This window comes from Budorcas taxicolor, chromosome 4, assembly GCF_023091745.1.
Source record: "Budorcas taxicolor isolate Tak-1 chromosome 4, Takin1.1, whole genome shotgun sequence".
NCBI classification, from domain to species: Eukaryota; Metazoa; Chordata; class Mammalia; order Artiodactyla; family Bovidae; genus Budorcas; species Budorcas taxicolor.
Window position 1 is genome coordinate 76204819 of NC_068913.1, and position 20056 is coordinate 76224874.

Sequence of the window (20056 nt, forward strand, 5' to 3'; positions counted from 1 at the left end):
TGTACTCTGCATATAAGTTAAATAAGCAGGGTGACAATATACAGCCTTGACGTACTCCTTTTCCCATTTGGAACCAGTCTGTTGTTCCACATCCAGTTCTAACTGTTGCTTCCTGACCTGCATATAGGTTTCTCAAGAGGCAGGTCATGTGGTCTGGTATTCCCATCTCTTTCAGAATTTTCCACAGTTTATTGTGATCCACACAGTCAAAGGCTTTGGCATAGTCAGTAGGATACAATAAATAAATAAATAAAGAGAGTAATGTTTTGGTGGGTTGCTTTGTTTTTTGGCCACACATCTTGTGGGATTCTAGTTCCCCTACCAAGGATTGAACCCAAGCCCTCAGCAGTGAGCGCAAGGAGTCCTAACCACCAGACTGTCAGGGAAACACACTCATCCCACACACTTTTTTTTGTCATGAAATTGTGAGCATCATCAAGCACTATTTGGAGAGAAATGGATCTGTAATCCTTGGAAAAAACCACCTATTCTTAAAATCCCTCTCAAACAAATGTTTGACTGTTAACTGTGCTGGTGAATAAGCAATAAAAGGCTTGAGTTGGGGGTGGGGGGGATACATGGAAGTATTTTTAAAAAGCTCCAGTCCCAGGGGTGGATTCTTTCTGCCCCAAACCACTTTCACATACAAACATTGGAGACTACTGACCGCATACTTTGAGCATTATTCTATCAGTAGATTTTGAACTTGTATAGAGAATTTAGCATATGAGACTAGTAGAATCAGAAAATTAGGCCAGTAGAGCTTTACCATGTCTGTGCTAAAACAATCATTCTGACAAAATAGTTCTCCATGAACATTAGGTAATTTTTGCATTGCTGCTAAGTCACTTCTGCTAAATCGCTTCAGTCGTGTCCGACTCTGTGTGACCCCATAGACGGCAGCCCACCAGGTTCCCCAATCCCTCTAGGCAAGAACACTGGAGTGGGTTGCCATTTCCTTCTCCAATGCATGAAAGTGAAAAGTGAAAGTGAAATAGTAGCTCAGTCGTGTCTGACTCTTAGAGACCCCATGAACTGCAGCTCACCAGGCTCCTCCATCCATGGGATTTTCCAGGTAAGAGTACTGGAGTGGGGTGCCATTGCCTTCTCCGTAAGTCACTTCAGTCGTGTCCAACTCTGTGAGACCCCATAGACGGCGGCCCATCAGTTGCCTCGTCCCTGGGATTCTCCAGGCCAAGAATACTGGAGTGGGTTGCCGTTTCCTTAAAACAAATCTGACCATTCTTACAGAGTAAGAGATAGACTTGGAAATACTGGTGATCATTATTTGAATTATTTTGCCCTTAGGAGTTAGTTTGATTTCCAAAGGAAAGAAACTAAATACAGTTCTTATCATCTACTTACAGTTTACCGCCTATTGATCACTGTGATTAACTTTAACAGCATGATCATTTTTATTTTATCTATCATCACTGCACCCCATTTACTTCTTGAATGGCAGTTCCAAAGTAAAAGTACTTTTGGATTCTAAATTATTATATTTTCCCCCTGACATGTTACTGTGAAATCACTACTTTAATATTTGACCCTATATTCAATTGAAGAGGGCTTCCCTGGCAGCTCAGCTGGTTAAAAAAAAAAATCCGCCTGCAATGCAGGAGACACCAGCTGGATTCCTGGGTCGGGAAGTTCCCCTGCAGAAGGGATAGGCTACCCATTCCAGTATTCTTGGGCTTCCTTAGTGGCTCAGACAGTAAAGAATCTGCCTGCAATGAGCAAGAGCTGGATTTGATCCCTGGGTTGGGACAATCCCCTGGAGGATGGCATGGCAACCCACTCCAGTATTCCTACCTGGAGAATCCCCTATCAAAGAGCCATTTTGTTAATATGCTTTCTTGCTAGTCTGGAGAAGGAAATGGCAAACCACTCCAGTATTCTTGCCTGGAGAATCCCATGGACGGAGGAGCCTGGTGGGCTACTGCTCATGGGGTCGCAAAGAGTCAGACACAACTGAGTGACTAAGCACCTAAGCACCTTTCTTGCTAGAGTTTAAGCTTATTACAAAATATTCTGAATGATCCAAATTGGTTAGTAACTTACAGTTGAATTCCTATATTGAAATCCTCTAGTTCTTACAAGTCATACCAAAACTAACTGCTTTTCAACATTTGTATAGCATAGCATTGTTTTCCACAAGTCATAGTGATTTTTAAAAGCATGTGCTGACTCAGAGCATCTTCAGATGCTTTGGCCTTGTATTTTTCAAAGAAAAAAAATCTTTTCCTTCATCTCATACCCAAGTCACAGAACATATGTCTGAAAAAATTGCAGAAACTTTGTCTGTAATATTAACTCCTAATAACTCAAAGTTCTTTAATACTATGTTTTTTTAAATCCAGAATAGTATTGCCTTTATAACTATACAAATCAATTAATAAACAACTTCACATTTTCAATCATTTTACTTTGAAATGTACTACATTTATTCAGTACATTTAAAAACTGAACAAAACGTTTTTTAGAAGTATGGAAATAAAATTTTTGGTATAATTGTAAAGCAAAAGTATTTGGGGCTTGATGCCAAATGTTTTAATTAAAAAGAAAAGGAAGTTTCAAGTGGACCTTGCTATAATTAGCCAATTTATACTAATATATTAACTTCCTTGCCGTCATCACATGCAAAATAAACTATGAAAAAGTGAATGCCCTTTTAAGTGAATCTTAAAAAATAAAAGCATATTGCTTTGTTTGACGATTTAAGACCTATCAAGGTTTTTAAAATTCAACAATTCTTAGACATTTAGCAATTTGTCTTAATTTTTTGAAATCTGTGCTACAAACACATGTATAGTTTTTTCTAAAACTTTTAAAAACGATTATTTTCTAGTTTCGCTACAAATAAAAAGTGTAACATTCTATTTCTACCACAAGGGGTCAGTCCTTGGTAACAGTAACCTTCAGAGGGTTTTACCACCACCCAGAGGACAGTTAATGACTCCAGAAAATTACGTAGTAAAATATGAACAGTCCTAGGCGCCCTAGGTACGAACGAGTAAAGGACAATCTAGGAAAATGTGGTTGAGAGTTTATTTTCCTTTACTTTTACTAATCAGATTAGTTCTGGGGATGTTGTACACCAAACCCTCAAATGTTGCAATTCAGGTCTGAGACACTCTATCCGGAAGAGGAGTAAATCCCGGGCTCACATTTGCTCTTTCTCCATACCGTCATATCTTAATTACAGCCTTAAACTTTTAAACAGTGACAGTAACTCTGCATTAGGCTCGGAGTGCTTGATTGTGTCAAGGGAAGGGAAGGTGGCTTGAATATCTGAGGTGGGGAAGGGAAGAAGTAAATGTGTGGTTTAAAGGTTTATTTAGCTAGGGGGCAGGGTTTGTGCGGTTTAGGGTACAAGATTTCAAAAATTTAGAGGGCAAAAGAGACTCGGATTCAGATATGTCAATTGTATATTACAACCACTTCAAAACTTTGCTGTGAAGTTTAAGATAAGTTACCTAAGCTCTAAAGCAGTCCATCTCACAATGTGATTTGAGAGTGCTTACGCATTACTGGGAACTGGAGAATCTCATGCCCCATCCCACACCGACTAAAGAAGAAAAGAAACAGCGGAGGGGGAGGAAGGAGAAAGGGTGGGCGTGGACACAGATCGGTGTTTCAATAAGCCCTACAGGAGACGCATGACTTCCCAGCTGGCTCAGTGGTAAAGAATCTGCCTGCCAATGCAGGAGACTGCAGAGACGTGGGTTTGATCCCTGGATAGGGAAGATCCTTGGAGAAAGAAATGGCACTCCAGCATTCTTACCTGGAAAATTCCACTAATAGAGGAACCTAGCAGGTCCATGGGGTCGCGAAGAGTCAGACACGACTGAGCAACTTCCCTTTCACTTTTCACATTCATGCATTGGAGAAGGAAATGGCAACCCACTCTAGTGTTCTTGCCTGGAGAATCCCAGGGACGGGGAAGCCTGGTGGGCTGCCGTCTATGGGGTCACACAGAGTCGGACACGATTGAAGTGACTTAGCAGCAGCAGCAGCAGGCTACAGTCCATGGGGTCACAAAGAGTTGGACACGATTGAGCTACTGAACCTGTACGCGGGCGCGGGCGCGTACAGCCGGGGGATTCATGTTAGAGTTTGAGAACCACTGCTTTAAAGAACTGTATGAATGCTGAATAGTTAGGAGATTAAAAAAAGCCGAGGAGAAGGAAGGGAGAGAGGGACGGAGAGAAGGAAAGGAAAGGAAAGAAAATCGAGGCTCGAGAGGGCGCGGAGTCGACCTCAGGCAGAGGACCCGGCTCTCTGAAAGAAAATCGGGAGTGGTCGAACGGCTCGGTAGGGGAAAAACCTAAGATGGGCTCTGGGACCTCCCAGGACTGTCCAGTCAAGCAGGAGCCTGGCGACGCCGGGCACCGGCAGGTGGCGCTGGACGGGCAATTGACAAGGAGGCGGGGTCTGCCCCGGGAGCATAGGCAAGCTCTCCGGAGGCACTGGCGCCGCGTGGGGCTGACTGGCACCTCCGGGCTGGCTCTGCGGCCGCAACTTACCATCAGGTCACGCCGAGAAGCGGGTGAGTCCCTTGAATCGTTCTGGTTCGCCTTGCTCCCTGCCTCTGGATGTCCCTGCGAGGCTGGGCGCCGGCTCCCAGCTTCGGGAGGGGTGTAGCGGGTTGCGATCCGTCCCAGGACTCGGGCGGCGGCGCTTCGGGCAAGCACAGCTCAATTTGCCCCTTGTGCGCCGCTTCGGGAGACGCTGCCTTCCAGCGAACTCTCCGCAGAGCACACAGCTCCATTGAGGCCGGTCCAGGGGCTGGCAGACAGGGACTCACAGAAGAACCTTCTCGCTGGGGACTCAGGGGATATGATGGGTTGTTAAGTTTGTGCTAAGGTCGGGCTCTGATGGCAAGTTTTCCAACTTGGCAAAAGCGTCACGAGTTTGTATAGCATTGATGAATGATTGGTACACAGCACTTAAAATCGTGCAACTTGTCTTCAGGGTTCCTGTAACAGAAAGCTTTTAAGTCCTGGGAACATTAGTCTGACTCTCAGGAACTGCGTTGGGGTTCAAATTCCCTCCAGTCAATCAAGGCTTTATATTTGTCAGAGGTCAAAACCACTGGAAGAAGTTTGTAGACATAAAATTTACCAACACTTCCAAATTGCCGACTCTGTTCTTTTTTTGTTTAAAAATTTTTTCTTCTTCATTTAATAAAAGTTCGCTCATTTAGCACAGAATGTTAAGCACATGCCTAACAACACGGCCCAGTGAAGAAAAATATCTCCTGGTCACATGGTTAAATGTGGTAGTTTGCAGTTGAAAGTATAGATAGAAGGTTTGGAAATGCAACGAAACTCACGATGTATCCCAGTCATTGAGTTTCTTCATATTCTAAATTCTTTGACATTAACATAAGTCAATCAGGCTGTGTCAATATTTAGCAGGAACGTCAGGTCCTGGTACAGCAAAATGGAACAGTCACATCAGAAATAGGCTTTGGGTTTTAATGGAGATGAAATACACTTTGGGTTTTAATGGATCAAATTCTGGAGTTTCTAACATCTGAATACTATGTTGTTTCCTGTTGTTTTTGTTGATGAAAAAATTTTATTGTAGAACTTAAATTATATATTTGGTTAATGTGTGAGGGAAACCAACATATTTTATTTGACTGTTATTTTATTTTCTTGGCTTCAGGGCACCAAGTGGACTGTGGGCGACACAGTTAACAAGCTCCCTTGCTGCCTGGGGTTTTTCCTTTGCTCTTCCGCATGGTCTTCCTACCACACAGATGAATGGTTGGATACCTCCACAGGGCCACTCCGGCTCTTCACCCAGATTCTGTCCCCAGTGGCCCTCAATCAGCAAATTCTGCCAGCTTGCTAGATGCCCCAGGGCCAGGGCCAGACGACAGCCTTCACCCTGCTCATGCCTCCTTCTGTCCATAAAATTCTGTCTTCCTTTCCAACACACTGCACTACCGTGTAGTCAGTTCTTGAAATGTCTGCCTTGTCTCCTAAACTTTGAGGTTTTTGAAGGCAGAGTCTCCACCTCATTTAACTTTATATTCCCACTGCCTACCTTGTTCACAGTATGATTAACAACTTAATATTGAATAAGTATAGATTTGTATGTTACAATCTTTACCATCCTGAAACTTACAGTTAAAACATCTTCTAAACATAGTGAATTATTTGTCTTTGATTACAATAGATAGAACTTGTATTCCTAGTCACATACAAACTCCCAAATTACCACAATAATAATTGTGGTTAGATCACCAAATGATTAAGGAAATAGACTATAGACTGCTCCAGAGCAGACATGAAATCTCTTTTCTCCTTTTCCTCCTTATTGTCGGTCATAGGTTTGCATTCATAGATGCTTGATGATTGGCATATGCTGTACTCGAAACTCTTTCAACTGCCAATGATACACACCCAATTCAAACTAACAAGCAAAATAGGTAATCTATTGGCTTGTGTAACCAAACAATTCAGAATCTGGTTTCAGAGACTCTAAATACTTGAATATGCCAGGACTCTTCTGTGTCTGTCCCCATTTGTTGCCTAGGCTCCTGTGTGTTGGCTTTCTTCTGTCCTGTTGAAGACACCTTCCTCCTTTCAGCATGCAGAAGAAGGCATGGAGGCTTGTATCATCCCAATATAACAAAATGTTAAAGACATCTTGTATTTATCTTCCACTTCTAAATATAAATATATCAGAGAAGGACTCTATTTGGCTCAAATAGAGATGTGTACCATCCCCCAAATACTCAGTGTGATGAACAGAATAGAGAACTGTCATTAGTCAAGACTGAGTCACATGCCCACGTCTGTGGCCAAAAGAGGGCATTTCTTTGCATAGGAGATGTGTTTTAGATCATAAAAATAAGTGGGGGAAAAGTGTGGGTAGACCAAAACAAATTATTTTAGCAGGAATATTGTGAAATTTTGAAACAAGCAACATGTGGAAAATGTTCTCAGAGCACTTCAACAAAGGCACATGTTGGCATTATGTAAAGATGGCTCCTCTTTATTCTTTGTGAAGCTCAAACCTCTAAAAGTTGGGAAATGGGGACCTCCCCAGTGGTCCAGTGGTTAAGACTCTGTGTATCCAATGCAGGGAATGCAAGTTTGATCCCTGATTGGGAAACTAAGATCCCACATGCTGCCCAGCACAGCTAAAAAATAAAAACAAGTAATTTTTTTTTTTAAGTTGGAGAATGTTTTGATGTGTTTTAAACTACTGGAAACAACCTTCCACTTAATAAAGTATGACAAGTGGTCTAAAATCCCATGAACAGATGAGCCTAGAAGGCTGTAGTCCATGGGGTCACAAAAGAGTCAGCCACGACTTAACGACTAAACAACAAAAACAAAATTCAGAAACACTTGGAATGTTTCTATCAGTCAAATGGTTGTATAGATAATCTGTTTTCTTATTGAATTTCATAATGGACAAATTGGTGATGTATTCCTATGGAAATAAATTTAGAACTAATAAAACAGTGAATAATATTGTGACATCATATGTTTCCCTTTCCTAAAAAATGTTACACCAAGCCCAGGTGAGGATCTGCGAAGTGTTAAAGAAAGTTCAGTTCAGTTCAGACCCCATGGGCTGCAGCACGCCAGGCCTCCCTGTCCATCACCAGCTCCTGGAGTTTACTCAGACTCATGTCCATTGAGTCGATGATACTGTTCAACCATCTCATCCTCTGTCCTCCCCTTCTCCTCCTGCCTTCAATCATTCCCAGCATCAGGCTCTTTTCCAATGAGTCAACTCTTCGCATGAGGTGACCAAAGTATTGGAGTTTCAGCCTCAGCATCAGTCCTTCCAATGAACACCCAGGACTGGCCTCCTTTAGGATGGACTGGTTGGATCTCCTTGCAGTCCAAGGGACTCTCAAGAGTCTTCTCCAACACCACAGTTCAAAAGCATCAATTTCTCGGTGCTCAGCTTTCCTTATAGTCCAACTCTCACATCCATACATGACTACTGGAAAAACCATAGCCTTGGCTAGACAGACCTTTGTTGGCAAAGTAATGTCTCTGCTTTTTAATATGCTGTCTAGGTTGGTCATAATTTTCCTTCCAAGGAGGAAGAGTCTTTTAATTTCATGGCTGCAGTCACCATCTGCAGTGATTTTGGAGCCCAAAAAAATAAAGTCTGCCACTCTTTCCACTGTTTCCCCATCTATTTGCCATGAAGTGATGGGACCGGATGCCATGATCTTAGTTTTCTGAATGTTGAGCTTTAAGCCAACTTTTTCACTCTCCACTTTCACTTTCATCAAGTTTCTTTAGTTCTTCTCCGCTTTCTGCCATATGGGTGGTGTCATCTGCATATCTGAGGTTATTGATATTTCTCCGGGCAATCCTGATTCCAGTTGGTGCTTCATCCAGCCCGGGCTTTCTCCTGATGTGCTCTGCATATAAGTTAAATAAGCAGGGTGACAATATACAGCCTTGACATACTCCTTTCCCGATTTGGAACCAGTCTGTAGTTCCACGTCCAGTTCTAACTGTTGCTTCCTGACCTGCATGCAGGTTTCTCAAGAGGCAGGTCAGGTGGTCTGGTATTCATTCCCATCTCTTTCAGAATATTCCAGAGTTTGCTATGGTCCACACAGTCAAAGGCTTTGGCATAGTCAATAAAGCAGAAATAAATGCTTTTCTGGAACTCTCTTGCTTTTTCAATGATTCAGCAAATGTTGGTAATTTGATCTCTGGTTCCTCTGCCTTTTTTACAACCAGCTTGAACATCTGGAAGTTCATAGTTCATGTATTGTTGAAGTCTGGCTTGGAGAATTTTGAGCATTACTTTACTAGCGTGTGAGATGAGTGCAGTTGTGGAGTTAGTTTGAGAATTCTTTGCCATTGCTTTTCTTTGAGATTGGAATGAACACTGAGCTTTTCCAGTCCTGTGGCCACTGCTGAGTTTTCCAAATTTGCTGGCATATTGAGTGCAGCACTTTCACAGCATCATCTTTTATGATTTGAAATAGCCCAACTGGAATTCCACCACCTCCACTAGCTTGTTTATAGTGATGCTTCCTAAGGCCCACTTGACTTCACATTCCAGGATGTCTGGCTCTAGGTGAGTGATCACACCATCATGATTATCTGGGTCATGAAGCTCTTTTTTGTACATTTCTTCTGTGTATTCTTGCCACTTCTTCTTAATATCTTCTGTTTCTGTTAGATCCATACCATTCCTGTCCTTTATTGAGCCCATCTTTGCATGAAATGTTCCCTTGGTATCTCTAATTTTCCTGAAGAGATCTCTAGTCTTTCCCATTCTATTATTTTCCTCTATCTCTTTGCACTGATCACTGAGGAAGGCTTTCTTATCTTTCCTTGCTATTCTTTGGAACTCTGCATTCAAATGGGTATATCTTTCCTTTTCTCCTTCGCTTTTTGCTTCTCTTCTTTTCACAGCTGTTTGTAGCCTCCTCAGATAGCTGTTTTGCTGTTTTGCATTTCTTTTTCTTGGAGATGGTCTTGATCCCTGTCTCCTTACAGTGTCACAAACCTCCATCCATAATTCATTAGGTTCTTTTATCTGGTAGGAAGTGTGACAAAATAATTTCCTTGGGGCTAACCAGGAGAGTGGGCATGTCAGTGATTGACTACATCTCAACAACCCCACTGGAAAAATACTAGAAATGCATGTCTTACCAACAAAACCACGTCTGTAACTCTGATGGGAAAATGGCACTCTGAATATACAACATTTCAGTCCTTCACGGTGCTATTAGGATTCACCTTACTAGACTGTCTATTCTGTTTGTTTTCTGAAACTAAGAATACATATCCCCATAAAATCACTTCACTATTGTTTCAGATTCATGTCAACCCCAAAAGTCTATTAAAACAAAGCTTCCTGAAGTTTAATCTTATATCATCAAACTCTAACCACCACTGACAATATTGTTACTCTTGAAAAACTGCATTCCCAATTCTACTTATCTTTGAGGGGAGTTGACTTTCCTCCAAATGAACACCTGAAGTTAAAGTCTCCTAAAATAAAAGGCAACATCTGACTCTTTGAATTCCATATAGATACTTAGGTCATTCATTGCACTGATAGCTGGACAAAGAAATACACTCACTATTGACCGCTCTTGTTCGAATTTTTACAGATTATAATATGAGGTTAAATGAGTCACTCAGTCACTGTATTTTAAACTGTATTTTCTCACATTAGCCCTCAGATGAGTTAATTTTTCATATTTCCCTATCAAACATTAATATCATAAATAGCATAAAGATGAAGACAGTAATTTTTATTTTCATAGGTGGCTGAAGCCATTCTATTTTATAGAATTAATGGAGAGCAGACAAGACATCACAAACCAAGAAGAACTTTGGAAAATGAAGCCTAGGAGAAATCTAGAAGAAGATGATTATTTGGTAAAATAATAATTAAAATCTATAAATAATTCAAATGCTGTTCAGTATCTCCTAATGTTATAAAAAAGTGATTTTCACCCTTTGCTCTGATTCCTGGTACTGATATTGTGATGGGTAAAGGGCACTGTGGGCTATAAGAGAAGTTGTACCTTGATGGTCATGAACTTAGCCAAAGAACCTTGAATAAGTTGCTGAAAATCCTGGGTCTTGGTTTATCTATAAAGTGAGAGAGTTGGACCAGATCATCTCCAAGGCCTTTGCAATTCTTTCTAACATTCTGTGGGTTTAAGGTTTTTGAACAAGTCATCAATGCCCATATAACACTAGTTTCACAAGTGTGCTTTTTCGTAGGCACATGGCATCTTACCAAGAGATCATCAAGTTAATTGACAATTCACTGTTTAACCAAATAAATTCAATTTTGGAATAAGAATCATCTGTCACACTTTTACCCCACATCAAGATTAAATGCTTTTTACTAACTTATCTGACTTAATGAGTCATGGAAAATATTGGTTCCAAACTTTTTACCTTTCCAACTGGTATCAATTACAGTTTTAACCAAAAGTATTTATTTTATCTTAGTTGTCTTAATAGAAAAAATTAAGTAGTATAAGTAGATCCTGTCTAAAATGTACATAAAATCATTTTCATTTTTCAAGTGAACTGTCTTGCTTGCTGTCCCATAATTCTTCACCCTTAACCAGAAAATTGATCTCAGTGGACTACTTTAACATTTAGAGATGGCAGAATCTATATCACGTTCAGCTCCCTTCTAAACGGAGTAATTGGAAAAATTACTGGATGTAGCAGTGATTTATTACTGAAAGTAGAAGTCAAAAGGCAAGAGGTCATTTTTAAACACAGAAAATGATACAGAACTATATGAATTAAAGTTACTCTGCAGAAAGTGAGGAAATAAGATAATCACTAACGTCATTTTGAGCATTAAAATGTTATAGGTCTGCATATAGAGCTATAAGAAATTAGAAATAACATTGAGTGAGAAATTTATTCATAAAGTAACACAATATGAAACACTGAATATAAGTTCCTATTTTGTTTTGTTTCTAATTTGCTGTTATATCAGTCAGTTGTGGAAGTGACAAACTACTCAATGCAAATTTTTGAATCATTGACTACCTATAAATGCAACTGGGTAAAGAAATATAACTTTCTCAGGAAATAGATCATCCTTGTGGGATTTGACTCCTTACATAGTCTTTGTACCATTTAACAATTTATCTGTTAGTATTTATAAAAATGAAATATTTTGTGAATATAAGTCTATGGGATGGGGGAGAGGGATAAATTGGGAGGCTGGGCTTGACATATATATACACTACCAAATATAAAACAGATAACTAATAAAAACCTACTGTACACCGTAGAGAACTGTACTCAATACTCTGTAATGACCTATCTGGGGAAAGAATCTAAAAGAGTGGATATATGTATAACTGATTCACTTTGCTGTACAGCAGAAACTAACACAGCATTGTAAATCAACTATACTCCAATAATAACTAATTTTTTGAAAAGACTACATGATGCAAATTACATGTTTTTATCTAATAGTAATGACTGTATTATTCCTGGTCCTTTGTACTTGAATGAATGAAAAATTCATTCTTCAGATCTTCACAGAGAGTTGTCCAAAACAATTATAAAACAAATATGACTATGACAATTTATGTGTTATTATTTTTACCAAAGATTACTGGATTTTTTTTTCTAGTTTTTCAGTTTTTGTTTCCGAGTTGCATTATTTCATTCTTTTACGCTTTCAAGATAGAAACACAGTGGTCTGAGATCTAGCAAACATATCTGAAGCATATATTTCTTCTGACTTAAAGAAAAATGAGTAACAGAAATTATGGAGAACCCCAACAAAGAGAAGGAAATGGCAACCCACTCCAGTATTCTTGCCTGGAGAATCCTGTGGGTAGAGGAGCCTGGTGGGCTGCTGTCCATTGGGTCGCACAGAGTTGGACACAACTGAAGCGACAGCATGCATGCATGCACTGGAGAAGGAAATGGCAACCCACTCCAGTGTTCTTGCCTTGGAGAATCACAGGGACAGAAGAGCCTGATGGGCTGCCGTCTATGGGGTCACACAGAGTCGGACATGACTGAAGCGACTTAGCAGCAGCAGCCGCAGCCAACAAAGATAGGCTATCTAAGTGCACCTTTGATCATTGCCACATAGTATATGCCATCTTCACTTAATCGGTATCCGAAAGTAGGGTTCTAAATGTCCTTTTTTACTGATAAGCACAATGAATAGTTAGTAATTAGTTTGAGAGACATCCCATTGTTTTGTTCAATTTTAAGATGTTTATTTTCTTTCCTTTGTAGAATAAAGACTCAGAAGAGATCAGCATGCTGAAAAGACCTGTGCTTTTGCACTTGCACCAAACAACCCGTTTTGATGATTTTGATTGCCCACCAGAGCTTCAGCAAAAACAGAAACTCTTTCCAAAGTGGCGCTTACCAATTAAAATCGCCGCTATTGTATCATCTCTGACTTTTCTCTACACTCTTCTGAGGGAAATAATTCACCCTTTTGTGACTTCCCATCAACAGTATTTTTATAAAATTCCAATCCTGGTCATCAACAAAGTCTTGCCAATGGTTTCCATCACCCTCTTGGCACTGGTTTATTTGCCAGGTGTGATAGCAGCAGTTGTGCAGCTTCATAATGGAACTAAGTATAAGAAATTCCCACACTGGTTGGATAGATGGATGGTAACAAGAAAGCAGTTTGGTCTTCTCAGTTTCTTTTTTGCTGTACTACATGCAGTTTACAGTTTATCCTATCCGATGAGGCGATCCTACAGATATAAGTTGCTGAACTGGGCATATCAACAGGTAGGATGACATAGCTGACCATTAAACTAAAAAGTCCAAGTCTCCTAACAAATCAACTCTTTCTCATTTTAATATCAGTACCCCAAACCTCTGTTGAAACCCTGTGTTGAGAAAGTACTCTGTTCTAAAAAAAATTTTTTTATAACTCTTTACTAGGCTCAGTTGTATAATTCTACATGAGGAATGTTTTTTAAGCTGAAAATAGTAAGCTAGAACTTTAACAACATAAATAAGTGTTTTGTTCATGGACAGAGCCATATTTCAATCTTCTACCACCCTCAGAAGGTTTATTTTTAATGGTAACTCAGAATTTTCTGCTTTTTTACCACATATGACAATTCTAACCATTAGCTATTATATAAATTAATAAAACAGATTATATAAGTGTTGCATTCAAAGAAGGAGGTTAATAGCGCCTATGTCATTTCTCTTAGAGAAATGCAAAAAATACCATCATAAATTTGTGGAGGCCCCTAGTTATCAGGGGGCTTCTCTGGTGGCTCAGATGGTAAAGAATCCGCCTGCAATGCGGGAGACCTTGGTTCAATCCCTGGGTTAGGAAGATCCCCTGAAGGAGGGCATGGCAACCCACTCCAATCCCCAGGGACAGAGGAGCCTGGTGGGCTACAGTCCTTGAGATCGAAAACAGTCGGACATGACTGAGCAACTAAGTGCAGCTAGTTATCAGGTCCCCCACAGTAGAGGGAGCATAGCAGGAGGGTCTTACATTGGAAACAAGTGTCATTTGCATATTTTTCCTTCCTCTTTTCACCCTCTGTTAGGTCCAGCAAAATAACGAAGATGCCTGGATTGAACATGATGTTTGGAGAATGGAAATTTATGTGTCACTGGGAATCATGGCACTTGCAATACTAGCTCTGTTGGCTGTGACATCTATTCCATCTGTGAGTGATTCTCTGACGTGGAGAGAATTTCACTATATTCAGGTAAATTATATACGAAATAACTCTGACTCCTCAGCAAGGTAAATCTTTTTGTGCTTATAATGTCATCCAGTGTGTAGACCTTAGTGTATAGGCTTCCCAGGCGGCACTAGTGGTAAAGAACCTGCCTGCCATTGACAAGGAGACATAAGAGACCAGGTTCAGTCTTGGTCGATCCCTGGGTTGGAAAGATCCCCTGGAGGAGGGCATGGCAATCCACTCCAGTATTCTTGCCTGGAGAATCCCATGGACAGAGGAGCCTAGCAGGCTACAGTCCATAGAGTAGCAAAGAGTTGGACATGACTGAAGTGACTTGGCATGCACGCATATAGACTTTAACCCATAAAAAATAACATGGTTTTCCAATCACGAAGATCTCACACTTGTTCCAGTTAAAAAGTGTGCTCTTCTGTCATTTTCCCTCTTGCTAATACATACGGGAAATGTTTTTTAGACACATACAAAAGGCATTACTCAAAGAAAAATATTATTTCTAACATTTGAAACTCATTAGACCATTTGCTATCTGTTTAATAACAACAAATTTGATGTTTTAGAAATTCAATATTGTTTACTTAGCTTTCCAAAAATAGAAGAAAAAAAAATTGTCTGTCTCTGACTTTATTCATGCCTTTTAAGTTACATGGCTTTGTGCTATCCTCCTTGAACTATGGAGTTTTATCTACCAACTATGGAATTTTATCTATTCTAGTATCTTATTTTAAAGGCTTCTTTTTCCAAGTTAATTTTTTTGTAACTTACTCACTTGAAGTTTCTCAATATTCTTGGAATTCAAAATTATCTCAAGTTGACCGAGGTTAACTTGCTAGTGGTAGATTATACCCTAAAAAGAACAATGTGCCAGAATTCACAAGGGGATCCATGTCTGACAATATTCAAAAGGCTGAGCTTAATTCAGTCCTAAGCACTGCCAAGATGCTAAACCACAATGTTCTATCTTTTATAAGTGGACATCTTTAGAAATCTCACAAAGTCAGCTAAACCTCACTGTCCTTTCTACACATCCATGCATATACTCCAACAGACTCCTTAATCATCTGATTAAGCTGGAAAGAATGTCTCCCTCTGAATTATTCAAATGTGGTTTAGAGATGGTGCCATGTTTTCCAAGCATAATAATTGCTGATTTTGTGGGTTTAGCTTGATAGCCATTAAATAATAGCCTATAGTCTATTCCTCATTAAATAACTTCCTTCTTACACTGCTCTGCCTGTCACACATATGCTGTGCGTCACTTTACATATTTAATTACAAAGTCAAGCACTATGTCTTGACAACCCATCCCATTCCACTCAAGGTAGAATACCTAGCCCATACTGCTGCTGCTGCTAAGTCGGTTCAGTCGTGTCTGACTCTGTGCAACCCCATAGACAGCAGGCCACCAGGATCCCCCATCCCTGGGACTCTCCAGGCAAGAACCCTGGAGTGGGTCGCCATTTCCTTCTCCAATGGATGAAAGTGAAAAGTGAAAGTGAAGTTGCTCAGTCATGTCCGACTCTTAGGGACCCCATGGACTGCAGCCTACCAGGCTCCTCCGTCCATGGGATTTTCCCAGGCAAGAGTACTGGAGTGAGGTGCCATTGCCTTCTCCAACCTAGCCCATAACATGTACACAATACAAATTTAGTAAATTAATCTTCAACCAACTACATATATTTTTTAATTAATAACCTAGAAACTTTTCATTAGCAATCCAAGAACTGATTACTCTATGATTTACCTTGGACATTTATATCTAAAATCATAAACTTAGCTATTTGATTGTATTCACTGGGGCTTATTCACTGCTGAATAATTGTGAGTTGGATTCATTCTAGCCGTCTAGTGAATATTTCCCATAATGTGAATAGAAGTCAAAAGATATCTAGAAGAACTATTGTCAGAATGCCATAAAACTACATAGGTGAACAATTGTTTTTATAACTATATCTGGATGGTGCCAAGTATCCCAGTGCAAGCTAAGATTTTTCTTCACGTCTACGTCTACGTATCTCTGTTTTATTCAAACATTGAGATAATTGTTAGTGTTTTTCCACTTTATCAAAAATGTTTGATTTTTTAGACAAAGGCCAAGATCATTCACTTTAGTATGAATATACCAAAATCATAGTCAATAACTTTGTTGTTGTTGTTCAGTAGCCAAGTCGTGTCTGACTCTTCATGACCCCATGTACTGCAGCCTGCCAGGCTTCCCTGTCCCTCATCATCTCTTGGGGTTTGCTCAAACTGAATCACTTTAGTTGCCTTCATAACTGGTAAAGATCACTAGTATAAGTTGATTTTGCACTGATCTTCAGTCAACCTACCAATATTTATTGAGAACCTAAAATGTGCAAATCATTGTGTTGATTCTACAGGGATCCTGTGATGATAAGAAAGAGTTTCTGAGTTTAGACGTCTCTTGTTAAGCAGAATTAAGGCAAATACACAGGGGACAGAGCATCATAAAATAAATAGCATAAGAGAGAAAAACAAGGTATGGAGAAAGGGAGGACAGTGTTACTGATTATCTGAAACCAAAAGGAGAATAGTTGTGAATTTTCTCAAATAGCCTGGAGACAAAGGCATTACCCACATGTAGAAAAAGTGGAAAGAGACGAGTGGACAATAACAGATGAACGGAAGAATTTCTAACCAACATAACAGCTCTAGATGATATAGGATGAAATAAACTTTTAATGAACCATCCTCACCAAGATAATTCTTTTTCTCTTTTGCAGAGCAAGCTAGGAATTGTTTCCCTTCTGCTGGGTACAATACATGCATTGATTTTTGCCTGGAATAAATGGGTAGATATAAAACAATTTGTATGGCATACACCTCCAACTTTCATGATAGCCGTTTTCCTTCCAATTGTTGTCCTGATATGCAAAGTCATACTACTCCTGCCGTGCTTGAGGAAGAAGATACTGAAGATTAGACATGGTTGGGAAGACGTCACCAAAATTAATAAAACTGAGATGTCTTCTCAGTTGTAGAAGTGCTGTTTATACACATTTTTATCGAATATTGATATATTTTATCATAAACACTTCAAATTTGTATTTGTTTAATAAAATGACCACTTGAGGATCTTAACATATCTCTTTGTTTATGGGTGATGTTTGAAATGTGTGTATTTTCTTTCAGATTTGATTAAGAGTGAGAAATTAATCTTTAGCACATTCCATATGTTCAGTAAAGCTGAGCATAACAAAATAATCACATCTGATTATCAGACTACATAACATTATAAATAATAAAAGGCCTTAAAATATCAGTCCCTGATACTCCTTAAAAGTTATCATCAGCCATGAAAAAAGATACTATCTGATGGCCAATAGGCACATGAAATGATGCTCAACATTGCTAATTATGAGAGATGCAAATCAAAATTACAATGAGGTACCACCTGACACCAGTCAGAATGGCTGTCGTTAAAACCTCTACAAATAACAAAAGCTGGAGAGGGTGTAGAGAAAAGGGAACCATCCTCCACTGTTGGTGGGAATGTAAATTGGTGCAGCCACTGTGACAAATAATATGGAGGGTCCTCAGAAAACTAAAAATAGAATTACCATATTACGCAGCAATCCCATTCCTGGACATATATCCAGATAAAACTATAACTCAAAAAGATACATGCACCACAGTATTAATTGCCACACTATTCACAATAGCCAAAACATGGAAACAACCTAAATATCCATTAGATGAGTGGATAAGAAGATATGGTACTTACATACAATGGAATACTACTCAGCCATAAAAAAGAAAAAAGTGATACCATTTGCAGCAACATGGATACAACTAGAGATTATATACTAAGTGAGGTAAGTCAGAAAGAGAAAGACAAGTGTCATATGATATCACTTGTATGTGGAATCTAAATTAAGACAGAAATGAACCTATCTATGAAACAGACTCAGACATAGAGAACAGGCTGGTAATTGCCAAGTGGGAGCGAGTAGAGGGAGGGATGAAGTGGGAGAGTGGGATTAAAAGATGCAAGTTTTTATATATAGAATGAATAAACAACAAGGTTCTACTCTATAGCACAGAACTATATTCAATATCCTATGATAAACCATAATGGAAAAGAATATTTTTAAAGAAGAATGCATATATTTGTATAACTGAATCATGTTGCTGTATAGCAGTAATTAACATTATAAATCAACTATACCTATATATATAACTATATAATTTTTTTAATTAAAAAAAAATTTTAAGTTATCTAAATCTACCACACAAGTATATCCAGTGTTTATGATTGCTGGTAAAGAACCTTCTTTTCCTGTAACTGGATGTTATTCATATAACACCCATCTCAAAAAACACGTGGATTATGAGTATACAAGTAAAGCAGCAGAATAAGTTCAGATACACATCCAGGCAAAATAAAACTCAGGCTTTCCAGGAAAAAAGGTAAGTTCAATTTTCTACATTTGAGTTAGGTAAAACTCAGTTTAACTTTAATACATTGGCCAAAGTGTTGTCAATTCGACTCCATATTGAAAACTATTTCTTTGAGTTGCTTTTCATTGCTTCTAGTATTACAGTCATACATAATGTCCTGCCAAAGAGGACTCTGCCTCTCTGCCTGACTGTTAAACTAAAGCACCTTTGTTCAGCTCATAGAGAGATACTCTGACCCTGCCCACCTGTGAATCAGTTCAGTCAGTTCAGTTACTCAGCCATGTCCAACTCTGTGCAACTCCATGGACTGAAGCACGACAGGCTACCCAGTCCTTTACCGTCTCCTGGAGCTTGCTCAAATTCATGTCCATTGAGTCAGTGATGCCATCCAACCATGTCATCCTCTGTCTTCCCCTTCTCCTCCTGCCTTCAATCTTTCCCAGCATCAGTCTTTTCCAATGAGTCAGCTCCTTACATCAGGTGACCAAAGACTGGAGTTTCAGCTTCAACATCAGTCCTTCCAACGAGTATTCAGGACTGATTTCCTTTAGGATGGACTGGCTGGATCTCCTTGCAGTCCAAGGGACTCTCAAGAGTCTTCTCCAACACCACAGTTCAAAAGCATCAAATCTTTGGTGCTCAGCTTTGTTTATGCTCCAACTCTCACATCTATTCATGACTACTGGAAAAACCATAGCTTTGACTAGATGGACCTTGATTGGCAAAGTAATGTCTCTGCTTTTTAATATACTGGCTAGGTTAGGTTGATAAAAAAAAAGTTAATAACTTTTCTTCCAAGGAGCAGGCATCTTTTAATTTCATGGCTGCTATCACCATCTGCAGTGATTTTGGAGCCCCCCAAAATAAAGTCTCTCACTGTTTCCTTTGTTTTCCCATCTATTTGCCATGAAGTGCCACCTGTGAATAGCTACAACAAAAGGAAGAGATTAACAAACCCCTTCCAAAGGTTGGCCCTTCCAGGAGGTGTTTTGCAAGACTGAAGACCTTTTCGCTTTACTTCCCTGCCACATCTCCCTTTCTATTCACTTTACTTCCCCAATGCCTCTCCCTCTCTATTCTGCCTTTGGACTTTAGTTCCTCATTGCTTCTCTCTCTCTAACTCTATAAAAGATGCTGACATCCAGATCCCAACAAGATGTTTACTTTGGGACCATCTTCTCAGTCAGCCAGCTCTCCAGGTAAAGTCATATTCCTTGCCTCAACACCTCATCTTTCAGATTCACTGGCCTATTGTGCAAGAGACTTCACACTTAGACTCTGTGAAGACCATGAACCACACTACACATCAACTATCACAGCTCACTAACTCAACTGACTATACTTCAGAGGTTTTTCATAACTGGCAAAATTGACTATAAACTTAGTCTTTTATACAGATAAGTTATTTATTATGATTAAAGACAACAG

At 39.5% G+C, this 20056-nt stretch overlaps 1 protein-coding gene across 1 annotated transcript; it reads left to right on the forward strand.

The window, feature by feature from the left end:
- Nucleotides 1-4487: 4487 nt before the first annotated feature.
- On the forward strand, nucleotides 4488-17308 carry STEAP1 (STEAP family member 1). Its single transcript, XM_052639103.1, has 5 exons — nucleotides 4488-4549; nucleotides 10280-10394; nucleotides 12753-13265; nucleotides 14048-14212; nucleotides 16951-17308. Exons 2-5 carry the CDS (start codon nucleotides 10311-10313, stop codon nucleotides 17206-17208), a joined length of 1020 nt encoding a protein of 339 aa, XP_052495063.1. The 5' UTR covers nucleotides 4488-4549; nucleotides 10280-10310; the 3' UTR covers nucleotides 17209-17308.
- The last annotated feature ends 2748 nt before the right edge of the window (nucleotides 17309-20056 follow it).